This window comes from Salvia miltiorrhiza, chromosome 1 (genome assembly GCF_028751815.1).
Source record: "Salvia miltiorrhiza cultivar Shanhuang (shh) chromosome 1, IMPLAD_Smil_shh, whole genome shotgun sequence".
Taxonomy (NCBI): domain Eukaryota; kingdom Viridiplantae; phylum Streptophyta; class Magnoliopsida; order Lamiales; family Lamiaceae; genus Salvia; species Salvia miltiorrhiza.
In genome coordinates this window covers 63,587,272-63,612,007 of record NC_080387.1, presented here as the reverse complement: position 1 = coordinate 63,612,007, position 24,736 = coordinate 63,587,272, and the positions used below count along the sequence as shown (strand labels likewise).

General features: G+C 35.8%; 4 protein-coding genes and 2 non-coding genes across 18 annotated transcripts; 2 read left to right on the top strand and 4 right to left on the bottom strand.

The window, feature by feature from the left end:
- The first annotated feature begins 1,225 nt into the window (after nucleotides 1-1,225).
- On the top strand, nucleotides 1,226-3,772 carry LOC131003762 (uncharacterized). 3 transcript variants are annotated; one of them, XM_057930319.1, is made up of 7 exons: nucleotides 1,255-1,660; nucleotides 1,749-1,919; nucleotides 2,352-2,552; nucleotides 2,755-2,844; nucleotides 3,035-3,154; nucleotides 3,193-3,288; nucleotides 3,420-3,772. In XM_057930319.1, the coding sequence occupies exons 1-6, from the start codon at nucleotides 1,481-1,483 to the stop codon at nucleotides 3,268-3,270; spliced, it is 840 nt and encodes a 279-aa protein (XP_057786302.1). In that variant the 5' UTR covers nucleotides 1,255-1,480; the 3' UTR covers nucleotides 3,271-3,288; nucleotides 3,420-3,772. The 3 variants fall into 3 exon arrangements, with proteins under 3 accessions (XP_057786296.1, XP_057786302.1, XP_057786310.1); XM_057930313.1 differs by having other exon boundaries at nucleotides 1,226-1,660; nucleotides 3,035-3,288; XM_057930327.1 differs by lacking the exon at nucleotides 3,420-3,772 and having other exon boundaries at nucleotides 1,256-1,660; nucleotides 3,226-3,286.
- A 148-nt stretch (nucleotides 3,773-3,920) lies between these two features.
- LOC131003791 (uncharacterized) lies at nucleotides 3,921-6,370 on the top strand. 4 transcript variants are annotated; one of them, XM_057930368.1, is made up of 10 exons: nucleotides 3,921-4,417; nucleotides 4,486-4,540; nucleotides 4,792-4,827; nucleotides 4,896-4,940; nucleotides 5,120-5,203; nucleotides 5,323-5,388; nucleotides 5,486-5,524; nucleotides 5,600-5,699; nucleotides 5,897-6,044; nucleotides 6,140-6,370. In XM_057930368.1, the coding sequence occupies exons 1-10, from the start codon at nucleotides 4,218-4,220 to the stop codon at nucleotides 6,156-6,158; spliced, it is 792 nt and encodes a 263-aa protein (XP_057786351.1). In that variant the 5' UTR covers nucleotides 3,921-4,217; the 3' UTR covers nucleotides 6,159-6,370. The 4 variants fall into 4 exon arrangements, with proteins under 4 accessions (XP_057786351.1, XP_057786344.1, XP_057786337.1 ...); XM_057930361.1 differs by having other exon boundaries at nucleotides 5,320-5,388; XM_057930354.1 differs by having other exon boundaries at nucleotides 5,897-6,370.
- Nucleotides 6,371-9,844: 3,474 nt separating this feature from the next.
- TRNAQ-CUG (transfer RNA glutamine (anticodon CUG)) lies at nucleotides 9,845-9,916 on the bottom strand. Its single transcript has one exon. It is a non-coding gene; the product is annotated as a tRNA-Gln (tRNA).
- A 56-nt stretch (nucleotides 9,917-9,972) lies between these two features.
- LOC131003413 (protein DETOXIFICATION 24-like) lies at nucleotides 9,973-12,351 on the bottom strand. 8 transcript variants are annotated; one of them, XM_057929924.1, is made up of 8 exons: nucleotides 11,821-12,348; nucleotides 11,206-11,747; nucleotides 11,037-11,123; nucleotides 10,905-10,961; nucleotides 10,605-10,843; nucleotides 10,419-10,519; nucleotides 10,262-10,348; nucleotides 9,973-10,172 (listed from the first exon to the last, which is right to left on the bottom strand). In XM_057929924.1, exons 1-8 carry the CDS (start codon nucleotides 12,094-12,096, stop codon nucleotides 10,128-10,130), a joined length of 1,434 nt encoding a protein of 477 aa, XP_057785907.1. In that variant the 5' UTR covers nucleotides 12,097-12,348; the 3' UTR covers nucleotides 9,973-10,127. The 8 variants fall into 8 exon arrangements, 7 of the variants coding, with proteins under 7 accessions (XP_057785907.1, XP_057785906.1, XP_057785911.1 ...); XM_057929923.1 differs by having other exon boundaries at nucleotides 10,419-10,537; nucleotides 11,821-12,345; XM_057929934.1 differs by having other exon boundaries at nucleotides 10,012-10,172; nucleotides 10,419-10,537; nucleotides 10,709-10,843.
- A 5,999-nt stretch (nucleotides 12,352-18,350) lies between these two features.
- Nucleotides 18,351-18,422, bottom strand: TRNAQ-CUG (transfer RNA glutamine (anticodon CUG)). Its single transcript has one exon. It is a non-coding gene; the product is annotated as a tRNA-Gln (tRNA).
- Nucleotides 18,423-18,597: 175 nt separating this feature from the next.
- LOC131003373 (protein DETOXIFICATION 24-like) lies at nucleotides 18,598-21,935 on the bottom strand. The gene is made up of 8 exons (XM_057929886.1): nucleotides 20,843-21,935; nucleotides 20,238-20,779; nucleotides 20,018-20,104; nucleotides 19,630-19,686; nucleotides 19,311-19,549; nucleotides 19,120-19,238; nucleotides 18,904-18,990; nucleotides 18,598-18,812 (listed from the first exon to the last, which is right to left on the bottom strand). Exons 1-8 carry the CDS (start codon nucleotides 21,089-21,091, stop codon nucleotides 18,732-18,734), a joined length of 1,461 nt encoding a protein of 486 aa, XP_057785869.1. The 5' UTR covers nucleotides 21,092-21,935; the 3' UTR covers nucleotides 18,598-18,731.
- Between the last annotated feature and the right edge of the window lie 2,801 nt (nucleotides 21,936-24,736).

The following is a 24,736-nucleotide window of genomic DNA, read 5'->3' as shown; positions in this document are numbered from 1 at the left end:
AACTACGACTTCCGCTACTCGCTCATTGATATCCCCTCGTCACCAGAGTGGTCCGCTACTCGCTCATCGATATCCCCCTCATCAAATCGCGGTGTAGGTGGCGTCGCCGGCGTGGAGCTTCTTTAAGAGAGGGCTCGGCTTGAACACGGTGCTTGGGAACTCGGTGTTCATGGATTAAGTTGATTTCCACAACCACGTTGCTCGCCCAGACCTTGCAGATCTCGATTTCCGCCGTCATTGATTGATTGTCTTTTTTTTAGATTTGGGGATTTTGACCGCTCTTGATCGGAAATTGGGGTTTCTTGCGGAGTGGCCATCGGGGTACCGGGAGGATCCGGCATGAGTGGCCGGGGAAGGAGCCACCGCGACTGATTTTCGAACATAATCGATGGTCAACACCTTCCGACATGTTTCCAACGTGTTTTCGGCGTGCTTGGCAAAGAAGAAAGCGTGGGTCCCACCACCAACGAAATACAAAAAATAAAAAATAAAATAGTTAACGGTGTTAAACCGTCGTTAAGTCAGAGGGGCTAATTGCACGAAATTAAGGATTTCAGGGGTTTAGTTGGCCCAACATCGACTATAGAGATCTAAACGTGATAAGGACCACCATGTTAGGGGCTTATTTGATACTTTTCCCTTTTTATTTTACTACGCATATTCATCCAATTTACTTCATTAATAATAATCATATGCTCATCCAATCCCAAAAAAATAAATAAAAAATAATATGGTCATCTATTCCATCAACAACAAAAATATTCATGAATTAAACAGACATATTTTTCAGTTCTCAAATCACTCATCACACAAAAATCAATATTTTCTTTGGAATTATTGATATGCAAACACACAAACTTTTAATTGATTCAGAAGCTGTACATGAATTTGAATTTTAATACGATAATTCATAAATTTGTTATTTGTTATTATTTTATCATGAGAGTAAAATATTCAAATTTAAATCTATTTCAAAATCAATCAAACTAAAACCCATGACTTTGAAATTATTTTTTAGAAAAAAAAAGACTAAAATATTGCACAAATTCAATTTAAAATGATGCAAAAAAGACGCACCATTTTGTTCAAAAATTTAATGATTTTAATTAACATGATAAAATCACAATAAATTGAAAGTTTTTATATATTAATATATTTAAATTAAAATTGTTATGTAATTTATGAATCGAATAAAGTTTGTGTAAAAGATTAACACACAATATCTCTAATGTTTACAGAAATTAACATGTCCAAATTATGCATAACTGAACGCTAACGATTCCGATTTGTAACCTACAACGTTATCGGCGATAAACGAAACCGGATTCCACACTCCACAATAACACTAGCAAGATTGTACAGGGAAAAAAAATTCGATCTTTTCGAATCAATTTCAAGAAAATTTATCCATTGCTCCAAATTCTCGACAGCCATTACTAATGGAGTGGAGTTGAGAGAGCTGAAAGCTTAATTAAAAACGATGATTGGGGAAACAACGCTGTCGGAGCATCTCCACAAGCTAATTGGGGTAAAATGTGCGCAGAAGCTTGAAAACCTTCTGCAATTGCTGTGGCAAACCCGAAAAATTGGTCTCTCGAATTCGCAGAAGTCTTCCATCCACTCCCTTCTCGATCTTCCTTCGCCCCGCGACGTAGACCCAGTCAGTTATTTATCTCTCTCTCTCTCTCTCTCTCTCAGTCTCTCTCTAATGGGTTCTTAATTTTTGGATTTTTTAAGTGTAAACGCAGGTTTTGGCGTGCCTTCGTTTGATTATCAGGAATTGCGTGCACAAAAACATAGAAGAATGTGATGGTTTGAAGCTTTTTCCAGCTGATCTTCCTCTGCAACTGCAGAGGATGCTTCTTGCACAGTTACAGAAGCTTCGAAGCTATTGGAAGGAAGAGCTCTCTCGAGAACCGGTAAATTTATTGGCAATGAGATTGTACCATCATTGAAATTTAATGCTGAATTAGTCATGTTTGCAAGTTTAGTTTATGCTGATGATAATCTTTGAATGGTTGAACTAATCCATTGTCTATTTGCCACTATCTGTTAGTAGGATTATATAAAACATAACTATGTTGGAGAAGTGGTATTCAATTTTCTAGTTAGTTTACTTGAAAGTTGAAAGGCACATCATTAGTTGTCTTGGTAAAAACTGCATTGTGAAATTATCTTGTTTATATGCATATAAGAAGTTGCAAAGAATCTTAGATGTTGTTGTTTCTGTTCCCCGTTAACCCAATAAAGAGTTGAAGTGCCATTTTATGCATATGTTTTCTTGCTTTTTCGGGCTGTTGGCTTGTTTTCTTCGTCATCATTTTGGCGGATTCTCTATCCTGTTTATGCAGAATGCATCAGGATGGACCAGTCATGTGAACATTTCCTCTTCAGCAGTTTGTGGGTCGTTGCTGTCGCTGCAAGTTGATCCAGCTTCTCGTTTCAATTCTCCGAATATTGGAGGTCGAATACCAATCACTGCTGAAAGAAATGTGGCATGTTTTCCACCAGAGTTAACTCTTCAAAGTGACATTGGCCCTACTGAAATTCCGGTGAAGTTCACTATTCTCCAATTATCATATATGCTGTTTCGAATATTATTACGTGTGGAGATGAGAAGGTTACGAGTAATAATATGTCTGTTCTGCTTGTATGGCGCTCTCTGTGCATCAATCATCCAACATATTTATGCCTTTATATAGTTATGATTCCTTCTATGCTGTAATGTTATGCTAGTATACATGTTTGATGTAGAGAGTTCTTCCGCGGCTGAAATCTATGACTTGGACTGTTGAGAACAAAGGTGAGATGCCGACTAATCGAGTGGCTATTATCACTCTCAAGGTATCGTGAATATACTGACTTCACACTTTTAGATTTGCAAATTGATAAATGTTTGAAATATTATCTTGGAATTTACCTCTAGAGTGGATTTAAGTCTAATTTGTGTAACCCTTGTCCACTTTTTCCTGATTAAAAATTGATCTCAGTAGCTCAGCTAGCCTTGCCATTTTTGGCTTTTCCTTGTTGATAGTTGCAAGATTATAGCAAGTCACCATGGAAGGAGATGGAGGTTAAGTTTGAGCTTAGCCGAGATACAGTTGAGGCGGTTTTAAGATCGATGAGCTACATCAGTGAACAACTCTCACAATTTGTAAGAGTGCCATTTTCTCATGTTTGTTATAATATCAGAATGAGAGTTGTTTGGTCCCATCCATGTTTCAGGTCAGATCCTCTTCGAAGCCATTGCAGAAGAGACAAAGGCAATGAGATGCTTATGATAATTCAGTAAGATACTGTTTCTTGATATCCTAATTCTGCAATCATGTTCATATATTCTTAAATAAAAGTTGCAGTTAACGTATGTATAATTTTGCTACATCAAATCAACCTCCTCAACTCGGCCATTTTCTCTGCAGAAGAAGCTGAAAGAGGCAAAGCCGCTAGCTCGAAATCCATGTCCTCTGCGTGCCTCCACCACAAGCATCTCTCTACTTGCTGCCTCCATCTTCAAACGTCGCCATGGGCTCGGCTTATAATGCGTTAGATAATTTTTAAAATTTAGATACCTGCTGTAGTTCCTAACTCAACAAAATATTGGCAAACTAGCAACTTCAAATTCACTTTCTTTCTTTTCTTCCCTTCAATAAAAAAAACCCAACTTTATTCGGTTGACTCTGAATAAAGATGTATTGTGCTCTTTTTGGCCACGGAAATTGTGGTATGATTTGGAGGACATATGTTTTAATAAATGAACGGTTTAAAATATAAAGGGAAGCGTACCAAAATAAAAATACTATAGTGACAAAAATAAAGTTTATGGACTTAAGAATATGACAAAAATATCACAGTTTTATGTACTAGAGTGAGTAGTAAATAAAAATATTATCGTAATATTATACTCCTTTCATTCCACTCTAATAGGTTCATTTCTTTTGAGTGCGAAAATTAAAAAAATTATTTTTAGGAGAAAAGTGGTGTGGTCCACCGTCCACACTAATTAAGTACATTTGTTTTACTAAAAAAAATGAGCTTATTCTAATGGGACGTCTCAAAAAAGAAAACGAGCCTATTAGAGTGACGGAGGAGTAGTATTTTTTTTTGAAACGAAATCGAAAATTATAGAAAAACATTATTATATCCATAAAATAACATTATCTGAATAATTTCCAAAAGTAAATATCTGCTGCGGCGTCTGCGCGAGTTGGTTTGAAAAGATGATGATTGTTCCAAACAACATAGGAATTGTTTCGTGGAGGATAAAGCCCTTGATTTGGAGAGTTTCTTGCTGCAACTCTCACTTCCGCTGTAAGAATTCCCACAATAACTCCGTCTCTCTTTATCCCACCAGCGTTGCTGACAGAGTGTTGATGGATATTCAAAATTCCGGCATTATTGCTTGCCTTCGCGCCAAAAGGTCCATCTCATTTACATGAGAGAGAGCTTATGTCTTCCCTAGTTACTTATCTCGATTTCTCTTTTTAGTGCAGAGTTAGCAGTGGAAGCTGCGCGTGCAGCACTCAGAGGTGGAGTTTCCGTTGTAAGTTCAAATCCCTCATTTTTTAAACCTAGTTTCGGATTGCCAAATTTAAATTCGATACACTTATAGTGAGGGGTGAGAAAATTTGTGCTGATTTAGTTTGTAAAATGGCAAATGCACTCTCTCCACCGTGACCACCAACTGCATCAAAAAAACTGCAAAACTATCAATCGTTTCGAATCTCTTCGTTTTTATTCTCGTTTATAATATTTAAACTATGGTAAATGTGGTTGCCCCTTTTGGATTTACAGTTGGAAATCACAATGTCAACCCCTGGTGTTTTCGAGGTAAATGTAATTTTTTTACTTGATGTCTTCTTTACATATCCCTTATGGAATCTTGTGCTCTTTCACAGGCGTTGCAGTGTCTGGTCCAAGAATATCCTTCAGCATCAATAGGAGTAAGTACTTTTCGAGCTGTTTCTTTTGGTAGAATATTTCAGATTCTTGGATTGATGTCTGGTCCTTTTCTTTTACAAGGATGTCTAAACGACAAAGGAAATTGTGTTATGCTTATTATTTCCATGGTTTCTGTTTCTGACACAATGTCTAACAATTCACCTTACCTTTCGAGTTGCAGGTTGGAACAGTTTTAGATAGACGAGACGCGAAAGAAGCAGTAGATCTTGGAGCTAAGTTTCTCATGAGTCCTGCAATGGTGAAGGTATCATTGACACAATTTGATCTTATGCTAGGGACCTCAAATTTACAAAAAAAAAAAAAAAAAAAAAAAAGTCTTTGCCATAGAATTATATTGAGATTCATTAAATTTGATGGTAGCAGGGAATTCTAAACGATGTTGCAGAGGGCCAGGCTCTGTATATACCAGGAGCAGCAACCCCTACAGAGGTATTTTAATATTAAATCACTTTTTAGCTGGTTTTGATTAGAACCGATGAATATGCAATGGATGAAAAGTTACAGAATCGTTTCTGTGATCATGCAGATATTATCTGCATCGAATGGTGGTGCCAAAATCATCAAGGTGAGCCCTTTTTGTTCTTGATGTTTCAGCAAGACCGTACATATTATCCAGAAATTTGAATAACGATACGTGTAGGTGTATCCAGTCTCTGCATTAGGTGGAGTTGAGTATTTAGCAGCAGTGAAGAAGCCATTCCCCCATATCCCACTGGTTGCATCACAAGGCATGAAATTAGGTCAGAAAGCTGTGATTCGCAAACTTTCCCCTTTTTTTTTTTTTTTCTCAACCACAGAATCAAACAAGTCTAAGAAAAAATGGTGCAAAGAATGACAAAATATGAGAACATTATTAGATTAGTAATCATGTCTGCAATTAACTGTTGTGTTTGTGGTCATGAGTGGAAATTAAAATGATATGTCAATTTGGATACAGATTCAGTTGGAGTGTATATAGGTCATGGAGCATCAGCTGTTGTTATATCAGATGCCATATTTGACAAAAAGGCAATGGCTGAAAGGAATTTTCTTCTAATATATCACTTGGCCTGCTGTGCTGCAACCAAGGGGACTCAAGCTGTAAGGTCAGAACCTCTCTCTCTCTCTCTCTCTCTCTCTCTCTCTCTCTCTCTCTCTGTCATGTAAGCTTGCTTAAATGGCTTTCTTAACTAATGTGCAGGAAAACTGTGTATGGATGACTGAAATTGTTATGTGGCGCATTTTTGGAAATGTAGATGTGCACTACAAAACTTTCATTATCTCAAAGACGTATGCATATATTTTTGTTTTTATTTTTTTATATAAAAAAATTTATAATCATATCCAAGAGTTCTAGATATTGTTATTCTATGTACATAGAATGTGACATATTTGAAAAATATCATGATAAAGGAGGCTATTGTCATATGAATACAAAGATCTGATGATATGATGTAGTAGTATATATTGTCATTGTAATCACCGGCAGCCGGAGGTATAAAACCATTTTGGTAAAATACAATATTCATGTATGTCATATAAGTTTTTATCTTAGAAATATAATTATATATAGGAGTACACGAGTGACAGATTATGTATGCCACCAAAACGCCAAATTAAATTTCACAAGACCGGCATAGATTCGAAATGAATGAAAGATTGAGAGTGTATATAATTCAATTTTAAGGTGACAACAACAATATCAATGGGCCATACATACTTCAAAATATTATGCGTCACGTCTATATAAATTCCCCACAAACATGCTAACTTAATATTCCACAAAATTAAAAGGGCATTTGCAAATCATGTTTAAGAAGATGAAGATAGCGCCAATCATGTTGGCCATGCTCATGGGGTTTGCACTGTGGTGCTACCTCACCACCAACGCTTTCACCGCTGCCTCTATTTCGTCGATCGATCATTCTTCAAGTTTGACCCACTCTGCCCGTGCCGTGCATCGCCATCACTCTGCAGTGATCAACGCCGCCGGTGGCAGCGGGTGGTTGTGGCCGGACGTCAGCGGTATGATAGCGAAGCGACATAGGAGGCTCCAGTCGTGCGGAGCATGCCCGTGCGGCTGCTGTGGTGGGATATGCGGCGCTTGCTGCGACGCGCTCAACCAAAACGTCACCGTTTGATCGGGTGTTTGGTGTCGTAGCCGCGGCCGTCGTTTGATGAAACTTGTAAGAGCCGTGGTGTCTAATAGTAATATATATATGTCCCGTACATTATATGCATGCAAAAACGTTTTATAATCGGTTGGAAACCAATTAATATTCTAATAATAAAAGTAATGAATAAAAATTAATGTGTCCATCTTAAATTATCTCAGCTCGAGCATGATCAAAACTACAACCTTTTAAACTCATAATGAACAATATGACTATGAGTACACCTACGTGGCTACGTGTTGTGATCAACTACATGTGATATTATTTAAGGGGGTTTTTTTTTTTTAACTTCAATTTCAAATAGTTAAATTAATTTGTAATTGGAAAGGATTTACTCATTTACGATTCAAACTTGCAGGAAAGTATATAGCATGGTTTCTGTAATATAAGGACGATAAATAATTAATCATATCCGATTATAACAATTAAAATATGATGCAATTAAAGATTTGAAGAAGCGAATCATGTCACAGCACAGTTATTATAAAACCCTTATTAAAACACAACAGATTTTCCTTCAAACTTTCTCAGCTCAAGCAAGAACCGAGATCAGCCTTTCTCATTTGTCGACGACGACTCCAAATTCCATTGTTCCACACGTGCCGAAGTTTTATATACCTACAAAAACAACACAATTTTAACTAATGCAACCAAACACATAATTAAAAATTTTGACCTAAATATGTGGATCCCAATCTGTTCTCCATATCATGTAGCTAAGCGAGAGCGTCTGAGACACAACACCACAGGTCATCCTGACCCATATATCCTAGGGGGCCGTTTATTTTACATGATTGATAAAATGAATGATTGTGTATTTTTATCTTTAAGATAGAATTTCTTCAATCTCACCTTTTTGTTTGGATAAGAGTCAAACAAAACTAGCTCAAATGATAGAAATAATAAAGGATCTTGGAATATCTCAAAGTTTCAATCCATTAAAATAAATAAGGGATTAATCTTACTATTTTTATCTATCAAGGCTAATCCTTCAGGGTGTAAGGGGATTCTTACTATTTTTATCCATCAAGGCTAATCCTTTAGAGTGTGTTATCTTTGGTTGTAAAATTATTATGGGAAAAGGAAGGATAAACAAAATTCACCCTTTAAATCATTCATTTCTTTTTCATCATTTCCCACAAAATAGAATTTGACTCTTACTCATTTCTCATTTTCACTACAAAGGAGATATAATATTATTACATGAAAAATAGAGTGATAATGTTATCCTTTCTTAATTTATAGTGAAAATGAGGAATGAGTATGAGTCAAATTCTATTATGCAGAAAATGAGGAAAATAAAATAAAATAAAATTAAAGGATGAAATTTTATTTATCCCACCATTTTTCATAATAAATTTACAATAAAAGAGAACGCACCCTTGAGGTAAACGCTCCCTAGGACAACAAAAGTGAAAAGTCTTGATCATCCATTCAAGGAGTTTATTTTAATGCCATTAGAGATATGGCCTATACTATATCCGTTGTTAAGTTAAAGTTGGAATCAAAATTTTGGCCAACTAAAGATCACGGATATCGCCGAAAGCTTATTCGGTTAATGCCATTATTTTTCAATAGATATATTACCTTCATGCATTCATTCATATTCAATCCTTCAACACGAAATTAACTTTCGGTATTACATGTCGGATTTAGTTGGCCGAAAATTTTGAACTCGATCGTGCTATGAAGTAAATTTGATTCAAATATTTATAAATTAAAACTAAAAAGACACCATAAGATCAAAATTAAGACCAACCGCCCAACCGGAAGTCCAATCAAATAGAAGCAAACTAAATTCAAAGCGCCACTTTTGATTTCAGACCTGATCCCACAGCCACACCTGCACCCAAGAAATGTGGGAATTTAAAAACATCAAAATTTATTTAATTAAGCTTAAGTAGGTTATAAAGAATTAATAGAATATAGAAGCTGAGAGCAGAGGGAAAATGCTAGCTAGCAAGAAACACAGTGAGAGCAAGCAGAAGAGAGAAATCATCCACACTCTGCCTAGCCTCATCGTTTTTCATGTGAAGAGATATCCAATTTTCTCGCTCACAAAATCTATATGGAAACCCCTGTTGTGATTGAAGTTACTTTGATCAGAATTTGAGTTGGTAGCATGGAAGCCAATGGAGATCCCGTCTCCGATATCCCTTCTTCCTGCCTCAGCAGCTCCACGGGAAGCACAAACAGTAGCGTGAGGAGATCGATATCCAAACAAATTAATTTAGTTTTTCCTCAGAGTGTGATATATTTTTTTTTTTTTTCTTTTCTTAAGCTGGGATTCTTTCGCAGCGAGGCATATTGCTTGTAGAAAAAATTATCTATGTTGTTGGTTTTAATATTTTCGATGCTATTCTGATACACATTGTTGGTTGTTTTTACAACATTTTCTTCCTCTTTATTATAAATAAACGATAATCAATTTTCATATTTATTGCACCACGAATAAACTTGACATTTAATGTGTATTTTTCAATTAAACTAGTTTTAGCCGCAGCTCGACGTAGTAATCTTATTAAGAAGTGGATGTGGCAAGCTGGAAGTGGTGATTCGCCCATGACTAAAATCAGCAGCTCTATAATGCAGCTTTCTACCTACAATCATACAACAATGTCACTGTGTTTTTCAAACCCTTTATTCGTTGATCAGAATTTTCTTGGATAGTTTTTGGCTCTCTCTTATGATTTCAATTTACAAATAAAAATAAAATTTAGAGGAAAAAAAATAGGTCCCACCGAGATTTGAACTCGGGTTACTGGATTCAGAGTCCAATGTCCTAACCACTAGACCATGGGACCTTACACATCTTGAAAACAAAGACATCCTAATTAGAACAATCTATAAATCTTGTCGATGAGCAGCAACTACAAATCATTTTAATAGAACTCATAACTGACGTTACGTTGCACGTGGTATTTACTGATTATTCAAAAAAATACACACTGATTTCATACAATTCCACACTTTGAAGATACAAACACAGCACATGTTCTTGAATAACTCATCAAACTATTCCAAGCTCCATCTCTTTACACGTCCTGAAGCCTTCAATACCTGCAAAAAAAATTAAAATGCAAATGCCCATTAGTATTACCTATTGTGCTCAACTGGATAATTCACAAAATTAATGTTGTTATTTTGACCTCCTTATCCCAATCTGTCCTCCAAACCAAGAAGCTCATTGCACAAGTCTCACTTAAAGCTCCAAAGGTCAGCCCCAGCCACATCCCCTAAATCCCAAAAAACACACTAATCTCAGAATTACACACTAACATTTAATTTCCTCGCTGCTATACCCACCTCTACTTGAAGATGAAGCACATATCCAAGAACAACTCCAATCGGCAATCCAATCGCGTAGAAGCAAACCAAATTGATGACTGCCACCTTCGTCTGCAGACCTGATCCCACAGCCACACCTGCCAAATACAAAGGGAACTCAACATTTCAAGAAAAAGATTACTGAGAGCGTGAAACGTAACTAACCCGAGAGGATCGGGTAAATGCTAGCAAGCAAGGCTGTGAATGCAAGAAGAGTTGAAAGCTGGGAGATTGTGTGCACGACCACCTCATCATCCGTGAAGAGATACCCGATATTGGCGCTGAAGAAGAAGCAGATGATCCAGAAGAACAACCCTATTGAAGCTGAGCTGCCCACTACCACTTTGATGGAGAATCTCACAGCTCCGGCATCTCCTCTCCCCAGCTCATTTGCAACGCGAACGCTGGAAACTAATATTTTTCAGACAAACGACATCACAAAGAGGAAGGAGAGCAAATCCGTACCATGCACCGCCCATAATGCCAAAAATGATCATCACCATCCAAGAAACTACATTGAGGCTGCAAGATTAACAAAAGTTCAAATTTCAGTGCATCAAAATGATCAACAAGCAGCTAGTGATTGATATAAATTACCTAATGGAGAAGGCATTTATTGCAACTTGTGCATCTTTCATGTAGCCAGCAAGCAACACCAGAATCGCGTAGTACCACAGCTCCAGACTGCAACCAAACCATACATGATACATAACAGAGTAAATGTTAAGATAAAATCACAACTCAATATAATGATCAATTTTTTTACCATATCATTACACCAGATGATAGTGAGAGCTTCACAAGTGGCCATAAATCCTTCACAGCAGCCACACTAAATCCTCTCCACGTCTCCGGACACCAACCTCCAAAAACATACACAAATTCCCCCAAAACAACAAACCACGAAGATATGCACAACGCAGCCATGGCCCCCGCCACTCCAAAATCCGCAACATACACAAACAGCCAAGAGCACACAATGTGGATCGCAAACTGCAGAGCCGAGAGCCACGCGATGACCATATTCTTCTGCTGCGCTTGCAAATACATCTGTATGGTAAGACTAAAGAGGAGTGCATAGACGAAAGGGATGAACCACAGAGAGATATAAGCAGCAGATTCCACGATTCCTTGCTCTTGTCCGAGCAGCTTGAAGATGGACGCCCCGAATAAGAAAACGGGGATCAGAAAAGTTAGAGTGATGAGATCAATGAGCCAGGAGCGTTGCAGGTGGATTCCCATCATCTCATACTGCTTAGCCCCAAATGCCTGCCCACAGAGAGTCTGCGTCGCGCTCGACATCCCAATCTGTCCAACCAAAACCAATCATTTCATAATCAACTCACTTTCCTAACTGTAAAGGATCGGAAAAGATAAATACCAGTATGCCGTTGACGAATCGCACGCTTAGCGTTTGGACAAGAGCGTAGCCGGCGAGATCGACCGCGCTGATGTGGCCCACGAAGGACTGTGTGACGACGAGGGTGCCGAATGAGCTCACTTTTGCGATCACACTTGGCGTCGCAACCCTCCATATTTTCTTTGATTCTTCGCAGATTCTTGCTTTCAAATCACCTGCTTTTTCCTCTGCTTTAGGAGTGAGGAGCCTCACTTCAATGCTGTTATGATCCATGCTGCCTCTGCGATCATCAATCATTCTTCTTGCTGTAAAAACGGGCCTACTTCACTGAGTAATCACAAATGCAACAAGCACGCCTGTATCTCGTCTTAGATAAAACTACATACAATAAATTTTTAGCAAAATTCGAAAAATAATTGGAGGCTCCATGTGAAAGCTTAGTTTAGTATAAATTTCATGGAATTGCGTTCACAAACACTAAAGCTTCTAATTAATGCTCCATGTGAAAGTTCAGTTTAGTAAATTATGAATCTCAAGGAAAAAAAAAAAACTAAAGCTTCTAATTAATGCTCCATGTGAAAGTTCAGTTTAGTAAATCATGAATCTCAAGGGAAAAAAAATATACTTTATAGCATATTATGGGGTTAGGTAGGCAGAAGGAACAGGTCGCCGGATGAACTTATTTTTATTTTTCTCAAAACAAATGAAAGGATATTTTTTAAGGACTAGCTGAGATTACATGCAACTGATTAGACGTATTTTATATGTTGGGTGTTTTAATGTGATTTCTATATTTGATTTATTCTATATATATCATCTTTTTAGCATGATTTCAGATTTTAAGTGGTTCCTAATGATTTTTGATAAGTTTTAAAGAAGACGATCGAATTTTGAAGAGTTTAAAGCTGTACGCATGAAGGTGGACGGGGCGGCCATACCAACTGAACGTCCGAACTGGATTAATTTAGGCTATTGGCGAGAAGTTGTGGACTGTGGACAGCCGTTGATTTTTCTTAGTGGACCTTACCTTATTTATTTTGATTGTGCTGAACTTAATTTATTCAATTAGTTTTATGGGCTTGCACGCCTATTAGCATTAGAATTAGGTTAGTTTGATTTTCTTATATTTATATAAGAACCTATACACACATTCATGCATACAGTTTTGGGGAGCAGCTATTGGACGAAAACCTTTGCTTTTAATTCAAGTTTCTTTTCTCTATTGCTTCTCTCTCTATTTTTTTCCTTATTTTCTTTTATTTAATTATTTTATGCGTTCTAACTAATTCGTTTATTCCAACAACGATCAAGGAAACACTAGCAAGATTATTCTGTGAGACCAAATGTGTTCTTATACTTTATTTTATACTTGTATATGTGATTCTATGTGTTTATCATTATTAATTATTTTAATCTATTAGGTAGTGGGCAATATTTAATGGGTTAGAATTAATTATATAGCCAATTGAATCGGTCATACGTAATCATGGTTTAGGTTTGATTAGTGGTAAATTGACACATCAGGATCAAGGGAAAAACAGTCTTAATTCAATAATCCTGCGTAAGCGTTTATTGGTTTTGAAGCGGATTTCTCTAGATATTAATGATGTCGGCTCATTAAACCTATAGAGCTTCTGTTACTGTTGTCAGTCGATTATGATAGTAATTAGTGAAACGTCTTCCTGATTACTGAATAATTAAGGAGAAATAAGATCACGTCAGAAGCGTCTTCGGTGGTTATAACTGGTTTACTTGCATGAATTAAAGTTATATTTGCATCAATGATCGGAATAATTAAGTTAGGATGAACTTGATTGATTGCTGAAATTCTTTTATTAATTGTTAGAAATTTTCTATTTATTCTTTAGGATTAGAACCATTACAATTCTTTTAGATTTTATTTATTTATTTTTAGATTCAGTATTTTCTTATATTTGCCACACTTTAAAACTCACATTAAAATTATAAATTTAAAATAATTTGTGATTTTATATGTCAAAATCTCTTTACATATAACTTCTTCGTTCTGTATCTTCAATTAACGCTTTTGACTAAAAACTCTAAATTTTAGAAAATTAAAAAATATAGATTAGTTATAGATCTTTTATTTAGGGTGGGGTCTGTTTCTATAGAGAAGAGTCCTTATACAGAGAAGAAAGAATAAATCACAATCGTTCATTCCTTGATAACAGACGGATTAGATTTATACAATATAATAATAATGCTTAATTTATCATTATTAAATAGGGTTAATTGCCTATAAAATACTGAACTTTCATCAAATTCTGATTTTGCACACAAACTTTGAATTGTGGCGTGATAATTACTAAACTTTTGGTTTTATCTGATTTTGCTACTAATCCAATTCCGGCCAAATATCAAGCTAATATATAATATGGTGTGCCAATTTTGATGTGGCGTATTTATTCTTGTGTGACAATTAATTGGCAAAATAATATTTTTTTTATTTAATTTCTTATCAATAAAAAAAGAACACTACGTAAATAACTCAAATTGTCAATAATTTAATATATCAAATCAAATAATAGTATTTTTTTAGTTGAATTAATTAATTGAATAAATTCAATAATAGTAAGGGGATTCTTCGAATTTAGGTGTGTCTGCCAAAAATATTTTAATTATCAATAACTTAATATATAAAAAAATTTATTTAGCTAAGTAATAAAGTATATTAAATTTTCATTAGCTAAAGATTAATTTTTTTTATAAACTATATATATTTATACTATTTGAATGACTTCTATTTTATATATTGGAGTAATCAGTTGTGTAATAGTGAATTAGAAAAAAATTGATTTAAACTTGAGAATTAAAAAGATACTATTATTTGATTTGATATATTAAGCTATTGACAATTTTGGTTATTTGCTTTGTGTTCTTTTTTTTATTAATAAGAAATTAACAATGAATACGCCACGTCAAATATTGGCACATCATATTAGCCTGATATTTGACCGGAATTTGAATTAGTAGCAAAAACAGATAAAATCTAAAGTTTAGTAATTTTCACGCTACAGTTCAAAGTTTGTGTGCAAAACCAGAATTGGACGAAAGTTCAGTATTTTATGGGCAATTAACCCTATTAAATAATGGATATTGGATTACACGTTCATAAGGTCATTTTTGTAATCTTATTTTTCGACAGATTGAACAAATCACAATTAACGAGATGCAATCCCGTAAATCTCTCTATTTCTATTTCGGCCGGGTGAATATTTGATTTGAGTAATATGGATTGTAATTTTAAATTGGTTATTCCTCCATCCCGACTACATCTCTATTTCGGGTGAATACTAAATAATGGATATTGAATTACACGTTCCTTAAGTATTATATATCATGTTCGACTCCATTTGAAAAATTTATTATATGACGTTCATAAGAATTACGCTACATGTTCGAAAGGCTATATATATCTAGAGAAACAATAACTACCTATTTTTGTCAACTTTACTATATAGTGAACTATGATATCATTTAGTAAGATGTATTGAACATATTCAAATGACTTATATATTCAAGTAACCAATATATGCCATTATAAAATGTTTATGCCAACTAAAAATACGTCTCGCGGGGTTACGTTGAACGTAAATTTCGGAAATTATGAACTTATGTGAATATTGGACGCATTTGCGTAAAAAAATAAATTCCACCCACTCGAATTTCAAGTTCAGTATATATTTTGAATAAGTTCAAGATAAAATAAAAATATTTTTATTAGAAAGGTCAATTTTTTTTGCGGGCCATTCGAAGAATTTGCAGTTGTCATCCTGTGCGAAACCAAAAAAAAAATGTGAATTGTAGGAGAAGTAATAATGTTCATATACAAGTTAAAAGGAGAAAGTAAAAATGTTCATATAAAACAATTGGAAGTTCAATGGGAACAATATAATGTTCATTAAAAAAATATATTCATCATAATTAACAAACTATTCATTTACAGATTCGGTCAAGAGGAAGAAACTTATAATATCGTAGCCGCTCATGATTACTTTGGCCGATTGATCTTCCAATATGCTAATTTCAACAACTCTCATTCATTACACTTTTTCTTAGCTGTTTGGCCTGTAGTATGTATCTGGTTCACTGCTTTAGGTATCAGCACCATGGCTTTCAACCTAAATGATTTCAATTTCAACCAATCCCACCAGAAAGACTAACCCAATCCATAATGATGTATCGGAAAATAAAATTGCAAAAATTGAATTATGTTTATTTAGAAAAATGAGATTTGTTCATTAAAGTTCAAAGGATATAACTATTTGTTCATACAAAACATATTAAAAATTCATTATATTAAACGAAAATATAATTTCATCAAACCGGGAAACTCTAGCAAAGTTCAAATGATATAACTATTTGTTCAACAAATTACGTTCAAATTAGTCAAATATGTTCATCAAATCAGTAAAATATGTTCATCACAATTAATAAACTATTCATTGAAAAAAATGAGTTATGTTCATAATAATAATAATAATAATAATAATAATAATAATAATACTATTTTTCAATTGATTATTTTAATAAAAATCATTTAGAATTTAAAATAATAATAATAATAATAATAATAATAATAATAATAATAATGATAATAATAATAATAATAATAGACAATGTACATTAATATATAATTCCGATGAACGTATTTTGTTGTTTGGTACATTATGTTAATTGAGTATACGTTCATAATATACAACTATTATGATCATTAATTTTCTTAATAGATTATTTCATTAATAATCCTCACTTGAAATCACACATTAATAAATTATTTCATTGTCTTAATAGAATATTAAAAAAATTCAAAGTTGTGAACACCAGTGTTTATCATATATGATAAACCGATTAAATGAACTAATAATACAATTCAAAAGTGATTATTACATGCTCACTCAAGATGAATATCGAATGTTCAATAAAATCGATTAAATGAATTAATACTATCCAAAATTGATGAACTTACATAAAAAATAATATAAAAATGTTTAATGTTGAAACGTAAATGTTAATTAACTTGATATCATTGCTATAATTAAGGGATATGGAAAATATAAAATTACACACATATCCTTGACCGTGTAACTATTAGCCAATCTTAAGAATTAATCTGAGCGATTCGTTGAATATCTTTAAGGTAAGATTACATAAAACTAATAAAATTATATCTTATTTATATATAATTGGATCCACGAGTCGGAACTAGATTGGATCTGGGTCTCAAAATCCTTACTCCAAATCTAAATTTAAATTTTTTAGGAATAACCCTGACAAACATGATTTTCGTACCTCAATTCCACATGATTTGTTGTCATTTCCCTTCATGTTTTGCTTGTGAATGCTTGTTTGTGCCATAATGTTTAGTTTTATGAAGATTTGATTCTTGAATGTAGTTTTGGTGTGATTTCAGGAAAAATCAAAGATAAATTAGAGAATGGTAAAAACATGAGGTTGAAGTGCATCTCAAGAGGAATCCGTGAGCGCAAACAACGACCAAATCGGAGTTTGGACGAGGGAGAATGGAGTCGAACGAGCAGACTGCGCAGAAAGCCCAGGCCCTGCGGTCCGGGCCGCGGCCACGCGCCCGACCGCGGGCCTCTGCTCCAAAATCGTCCAGAACGCACGAACACACCCGCGGTCTGTGCCGCAGTTGTGGGCCCGACCGCGGGCCTCTCCAACAGCTCCCCCATGGTCCTATGCCGCGATCACGGCTGTGACTGCGGGGAAAACACGGAATTGATGCTTTTGGTGGGGCACACACGCGATTTTCAACCCTTAACCCCTTTTCTTCCCTCATTTTTCACATCATTCACCATCCCCACACCTTCAACACTCCCCCAACACTTATATTCCAAACCCTAGCCTCCATTTCGATAGTTCAAGATATAATTGATAGTGCGAAAATGGTTTGGGGTTTAAAGTGATATTTACCCTTTAAAATAATACTTACCAATTAATCTAACTCATAAATTTCTCTAAAAAAAAAAATCTAACTCTTAAATAATGACATTTTAATATTTTTATACTGGCTCCATCCCACTAAAATTGGCCTATATTTCATTTTGGGTCGTCCCACTATAAGTAGCATGTTTCCATAAATAGAAAAATTTAACCTTTTAAAAAGTATAGGTCCCACCATTTTTAAGCCAATTTGCACCTTCTTCTTCATTCTCGTGTCGAAAAGTTTTGAGCCACTTATAATAAAATGGGGGAATATAATTTAAAATTTTAAAAATAAATAATTATATATATTATAGTCCGTGCATAGCACGGGAGTGCGTACTAGTTAGCTATCAAACACAAGTCTATATATTACTATTAAACTAGCTTAAGCAACAATGGGCCCTCCATTTTTTATTAACCAAGTATAAACCCAATTTTACTACCAAATATCTCCGATATATGTAATTTTCTTCAATTTTTAATTGTTTGTCACTATTTCGAGAAAATAATAGTATGACTTTGTTATTTTTAAGCTTTAGAAGTTGGAAGGAAAATGTACATAGCAAAAAAAAAAAAAAAAGAGTAGGTCCCACCGAGACTTGAACTCGGGTTACTGGATTCAGAGTCCAATGTCCTGACCACTAGACCATGGGACCATTTGCGTTCAACATCCGCCCCTTTTTTTACATAAGTTAATTTCTACTGTTATCTGTGTTCCGCGTCAGAAACATTAAATGTTATTCTCTCCTTGAAAAATATAATAACAAACTTTAATCTTTCTCAACCACCGACGCAATGTGGCAAAGACAAAATTAAATTACGGGACAAATATTATTCAAAATAATAAATACGATTGCTTCTCTCAAACAAACTGGTCAAAAGAATAGATACACATAATTATTGAAGTACACTGGCTTAACATAAGTTATAACCTAGCTAGCGAATATTTTTGTGATATTTTCTTGTCAAGCAACACCAGAAACGTGCTTATCATTATCTGGTGATTCCAAATACCATTGGTTGAGACGTGCCGAAGTTTTCGATACCTGAAAAAAGAAATGTATATTGTAATCAAAACATAGAAAGATTAATTCTTGTGTTGGATGTAAAAAAATTGTGATGTGTTTGATGCAGTACCTCTTGATCCCAGTCTGTTCTCCATATCAAGGTGCTCAACGAAAATGTCTGAGTCAGAACTCCGCCCGTCAGCCCAACCCATATGCCCTGTTGAGGAAATGTATCATTTTTCATCTTCTATTTTTGTACAAAACAACATCTACATTGTCGCAGCTTCTTTTTTGGTTACTGTATTCAGTTTTTCCCTAATCTTATACTCAATGCAATTACATTTACCTCCACACCAAGATTAAACCAATATCCAAGAGCAATTCCAACCGGCAACCCAATGCCGTAGAAGCAAATGAGATTGATCAGAGCCACCTTAGATTGTAGCCCTGATCCCACAGCCACACCTGCCAAAAATGGAACCACGAATGAGATTCTGAGCAGCAAAAACGAGGTCGTTTTGAAGAGGTGTGTCTAACCCGAGAGCACCGGGAAGATGCTGCCAAGCAGCACAGTGAAGGCTAGCAGAACTGAGAGACGGGAGATGGTCTCCGCGACCTCCTCCTCGTTGGTGAACAAGTAGCCGATTTTGTTGCCGAAAGCCAAGCAGAAGATCCAGAAGAGGACCCCCATTGTGACTGAGGTGCCCATGATCACTTTGATTGAGAACCTCACAGCTTTGGCATCTCCGCTGCCTAGCTCATTTGCAACGCGAACGCTGTACATTTTTGAGATGCAACGGCAGCCATTGATGATGATGGTAATCAGAGAGAAACAGAAAGGGATTCGGATTCGTACCATGCAGCGCCCATGAGGCCAAGGATGATCATCACAATCCAAGCATTGATGTTGAGGCTGAAAAAATACATCTTTCAAATAAGTGTTGAAAAAAACATCAAAGTGAGAGTTTAATTTAGGGTTAGTTGGCGTTGAAATGCACCCGCAATGGTCCATTTTTGATTTCACACACCAACTTTAAACCAGTACAAAAATATACTCAACTTAACAATTAATTTTACCATGATCGAGATTTTTGTCCAAAACGAAGCCGAGTGGCATAAATCGCGTGAGCTTGTTTCAACACTGATTTTCGTAAAAATCTCAATCATAACAAAATTACAACAATTCATGTTAAATTTGTGTGTTTTTGTACCAACCAAAAATCAACAAATAAGCCTACATTTACCAGATGGAGAAGGCAGAAATGGAGACTTGTGCATCCTTGGTGTAGCCAGCTAGCAGCACGAGAATCGCGTAGTACCAGAGCTCAAGACTGCAAGATGATGCAGCGCGTCAAGAGGGGACATATGAAGAAGGGTGTGTTCTTTTTAGTTGGAACTTTATCGTAAAATGAGACGTTTCCCATGAATTAAAGAGAAGACATCCGAAGAAGAAGAAGGGTTTACCAGATCATCAAACCAGATGATACAGAGAGCTTGACAACCGGCCATAAATCCTTGGCCGCAGCAATGGAGAAGCCCTGCCACGTATCGGGGCACCAGCCGCCAAAGATGTAGACGAACTCTCCCCCAACCAGAAACCACGAAGATATGCAGAGCGCAGCCATGGCACCAGCTAATCCGAGGTCGAGAACGTAGACAAAAAGCCAGGAACAGAAAATGTGGATGGCGAACTGGAGAGCCGAGAGCCAGGCGATGATCAAGTTCTTCTGCTGCGCCTGCAGGTACATCTGCACGGTGAGGCTGAAGATGAGGCTCACCACGAACGGGATGAACCACACAGAGATGTATCCCGCCGACTCCGCGATGCCCTCCTCCTGCCCGAGGAGCCTGAAGATCTGAGTGCCCAAGATGAAGACCGGAAGCAGAATGAGCAGCGTGATCAGATCAATGATCCATGATCGCTGCAGGTAGATCCCCATCATGTGATACTGCTTCGCCCCGTACGCCTGCCCGCACAGAGTCTCTGTGGCGCTCGACATTCCAATCTGCGATGCACAAATTAAGTAAGTTTTAAATTGTTTGTTCCTATTGGAAGTGAATGCGTTTACCAGTATTCCGTTGACGAAGCGGACGCTGAGGGTTTGGACGAGGGCGTAACCGGCGAGATCCACCGCACTGATGTGGCCAATGAACGACTGCGTCACCACGATGGTCCCGAACGAGCTCACTCGTGAGATCACACCAGGCGTTGCGATCCTCCATATCTTCTTCGACTCGATACTAATTCTTCGTCTCAAGTTGTGTTCGTCTTCTGCCTTGGAACTTAGGAGCCTTTCTTGAATGCTGCCTTCATCCATGGCTTTGCACTATAAATTAAGTAGTTCAAAATCACCTGTATATAAAGGGGACTTGACAATTTGTTAATTAATGATTTTGTTTACGTGTAATTCCCCTTTATGAATATCAGATAAATAATTGAAGGCAAAGTTAAACTTGTAGAGCAATAATAAAGTTGGGAAATGAATGGTTGGAGCAAGAAAGGGAGGAAATCCCATCATGAAGAAGGCAAATGCGACTGGTATAATTTGTATGATTTGCATTTAACGACAGCGAAATCAAATTAGGCTGGAATGACTGATGCAATGAAGTAAGCGAGATGAAGACGAGTAATTATGTCCAACAACTTATTGTCAATAGAGACCAACAATATTAATTTAATTTTAAAGAGGGATGGTGCCACTTATTTTCTTCGTTTTTGTCGCACTTTGCAAATCAACATCCAAATATAAATTTGGGACAATGACAAGAACACATGGTCATTTCAGCAAGAAATTAATGATTGTCGATCGCAAATTCTTCATCAAGTAATAAAATAACCTTGATGCAAAGAAACATGCACTTGGAGAGAGTTTGGGAGAGAGAAGATGATGTTTTAGAATGTGATGATGGAAGAGGAGCGCCTCCACCACATGGCAATATGGCATTGGTGAATACTTACTAATTTTAGAAACCTAGCTTCGCGTTTCCTAATGAAAATTTTCTAGTTTATGTTGATTTCGCTATAATAAAGAATGAAAATGATGAACCAAAATACAGATCGAGCTTATGTAGATATAGGTGCAATCTAACTTCCTATTAATTAATACCCCTCAAGGAAAATCTTAAGTAAATTAGTATGGGATTTTCTAGTTTATATATGTTGATTTAAGGAACAAAGGATTCCATATGATCTAATATACCCGCAATCTTGCTAAATGAAAACAAAATAAAATAAGAAGGAAATGATCCCAGAAGAGAATACGGGAACTTGATTTTGACATACAATATTTATATTATATACCATTCAGCATTATTGATTGAGAAATCCAATAAAAGTAGTCTGCAACTTTATATTATTGGAAAGACACATTTTGACGACATTCATACAGAATATATCCACATACAGTTTTCTATGTTTATCTTTAAACGAACAATAGATTATGATATGATTTGATATTCTCCAAAAAGCCTGCGCTCTTTATAATAAGTTTATATACATTGATAAGATTTCGCTTTCAACGATTCGTAGACGTAAACAATTTGAAATGCGATCACATATATATTCACATGTCCACAAGTTGCATTTGATCTCTCGTGACTTGTCCACGCATTATTTTTATTTAATTCAAGTCCCTAAATGGATAAATTTGTTATTGAAGTGTATGAGTATATTTTATTGATTTTAGTTTCTAAACAAAATAAAAGTTCCCTATATGATAAATAATTTGATGCCGTCTGGTTGGACGTGTAGCATACGTCGTTTTTGATATGTTATTTTTGTGTATAGCACATAATACAAGACCTATTTAATAATTAATAATATATACAAGACCAATTCAATATTGAAGTGTAATTAATTTCCGAAAATTCTATTCGGCACTACCCCCATAGGTCAATCTGGGCAAGATATATACAAACACAATCATATTTGCATGCAATAGTCAATATATTACACAACATAATGTAACTACAAATTACTACAATATATATAAGGCTGAGTTACTGTACAAATCAAATTAATCGCGATAGAGTTAATTTAACTCTATAAATAATTTCCAATTTATATTATATATCTTCTTCATTGAAACAATTCTATCTTATGTTTCCAAGAAATTTAATTATGTGTTAATTTTGCAGGCTAATAATATCAGTTATGGACTGTGAAATTAAAATAAGAAGACTTGCAGGAGCAAGAATTTGGTTGTTGGATATGTAAAGTTCGCTCATATAATTAGTCCAACATTCTCTAATTTACGGGAGCAAGAATTTTCAAATTGTATAAAATTAGTATGTCCTGATGAAACACCATGAATTCATTATAAAATAAAACAAAACAAATGAAATTTTTACGATATATGAGAATCAAATCTTTAATCACAAATTCATTCAGTCAAATGATAAATTCACGATCTAAGAACTAGAAATAAATTTTATTTTCTATAATATACTATATACTCAGTCTCATTTCAACTACTTATAATATTTGTACCTCTGTTAATTTTGGGGTTGAAGGCAAATTACATGCGAAAATGATGAGTAAATTTTTCAAAAATCTAATTGATTATTGAGGGCCCTAATCATCACGATTTATCAACAAGTTGGTTGTTCCCTGTCATGTCGTCAGAAAATAAGCCACGTTTTCGATAGAATGATGGCCGATTGGCCGTAGTAATAAATTGCAATTATGCTGCCAATAGTTATTAGTAGTATCCGTACGTGCCATACTAGGACCCAACATTTTGCCACTTCTTGTTTTAACTTTCGTGGAGTAAGATTTTAGTTATTTTCTACTGCTCTATGTTTTATTATAAATATCTCATTATTTTCAGACACACAAATTAAAAAATATATAATCAATAGAAAAAATGAATTAATGAAGAGAAAAAAATATACTTCCTCCGTCCCACTAATGAAGACACACTTTCCTTTTCGGGTTGTTCCAATAATAAAGACACATTTTCAAAAAAGGAAATAATTAGGACATAAGATACACTAATTAATTGCACCTTAATTAAGGTATAAATAAAAGACAAAAAAACCATAATCTTATTTCTGTCGAATTTCGTCCTCTCCGCCTCTCTCACTCTCTCGTCTCTCTCTCTCAATCCAGCTTCTCCGGCGAGCCTCCGATCACCGCCGAGCACCCCTCGCCTCTCCGACCACCGAACGCCCCTCGCCCCTCCGGTGGGCCTTCGATCGCTCGCACACACACTGACGGAGGCAGAGGGCCGAGACCTAGCCCTAGCCTCGCCGAACAGTGCGGCGCCCCTCCCCCTCTCTTCTCCTTCTCCGCCGCCGCCTGCTTCTCCTTCTCCGGCCGACGGTGACTCTGGGGCCGCGACGCGACTGCCTTCCTTCTTCCCCTCGCATCTCTCTCTGTCCGACTCCTCTCTCTTCCCCTCTCGGTTCTCCCTCATCTCTCTCGCTCATCTCTCTCTCCCTAGACTCTGTGTTTGCCGCGATTCGATTTTTGGGTTAGGGGCTAGGGTTTGCCGCGATTCGATTTTTGGGTTCGATTTTGGGTTTAATTTCTGGGTTTGATTTGGGGGTTGAATTTCTGAGGTGGTGGTGGTTGTCGTAGGCGGCGGTAGTGTCGATTTTGGGTATGAATTGGGGGTTGAATTTTTGAGGTGGCGGTGGTGTCGGAGGTGGCGGTGGTGGTTGTCGGAGGCGGCGGTGGTGGTTGTCGGAGGTGGTGGTTGAATCTGAAATGTAATGAATTCTGGACAATATTTTTTATTTAATTCATTTAAATTAATTAAATTTTTTGAAATTAATGAAATTATAAAAATTTAAAATTCAACTAAAACATTAAATAGAAATAAATAAATACACTAAATTAAAACTAATCAACTACACTAATAGAGGTGGTTCCCAACACTTTAATACCTAATATACATCTCCTTAATCTCCGTGCCCAAATGAAGTGTGTCTTCATTATTGGGACGGAGGGAGTATTAAAA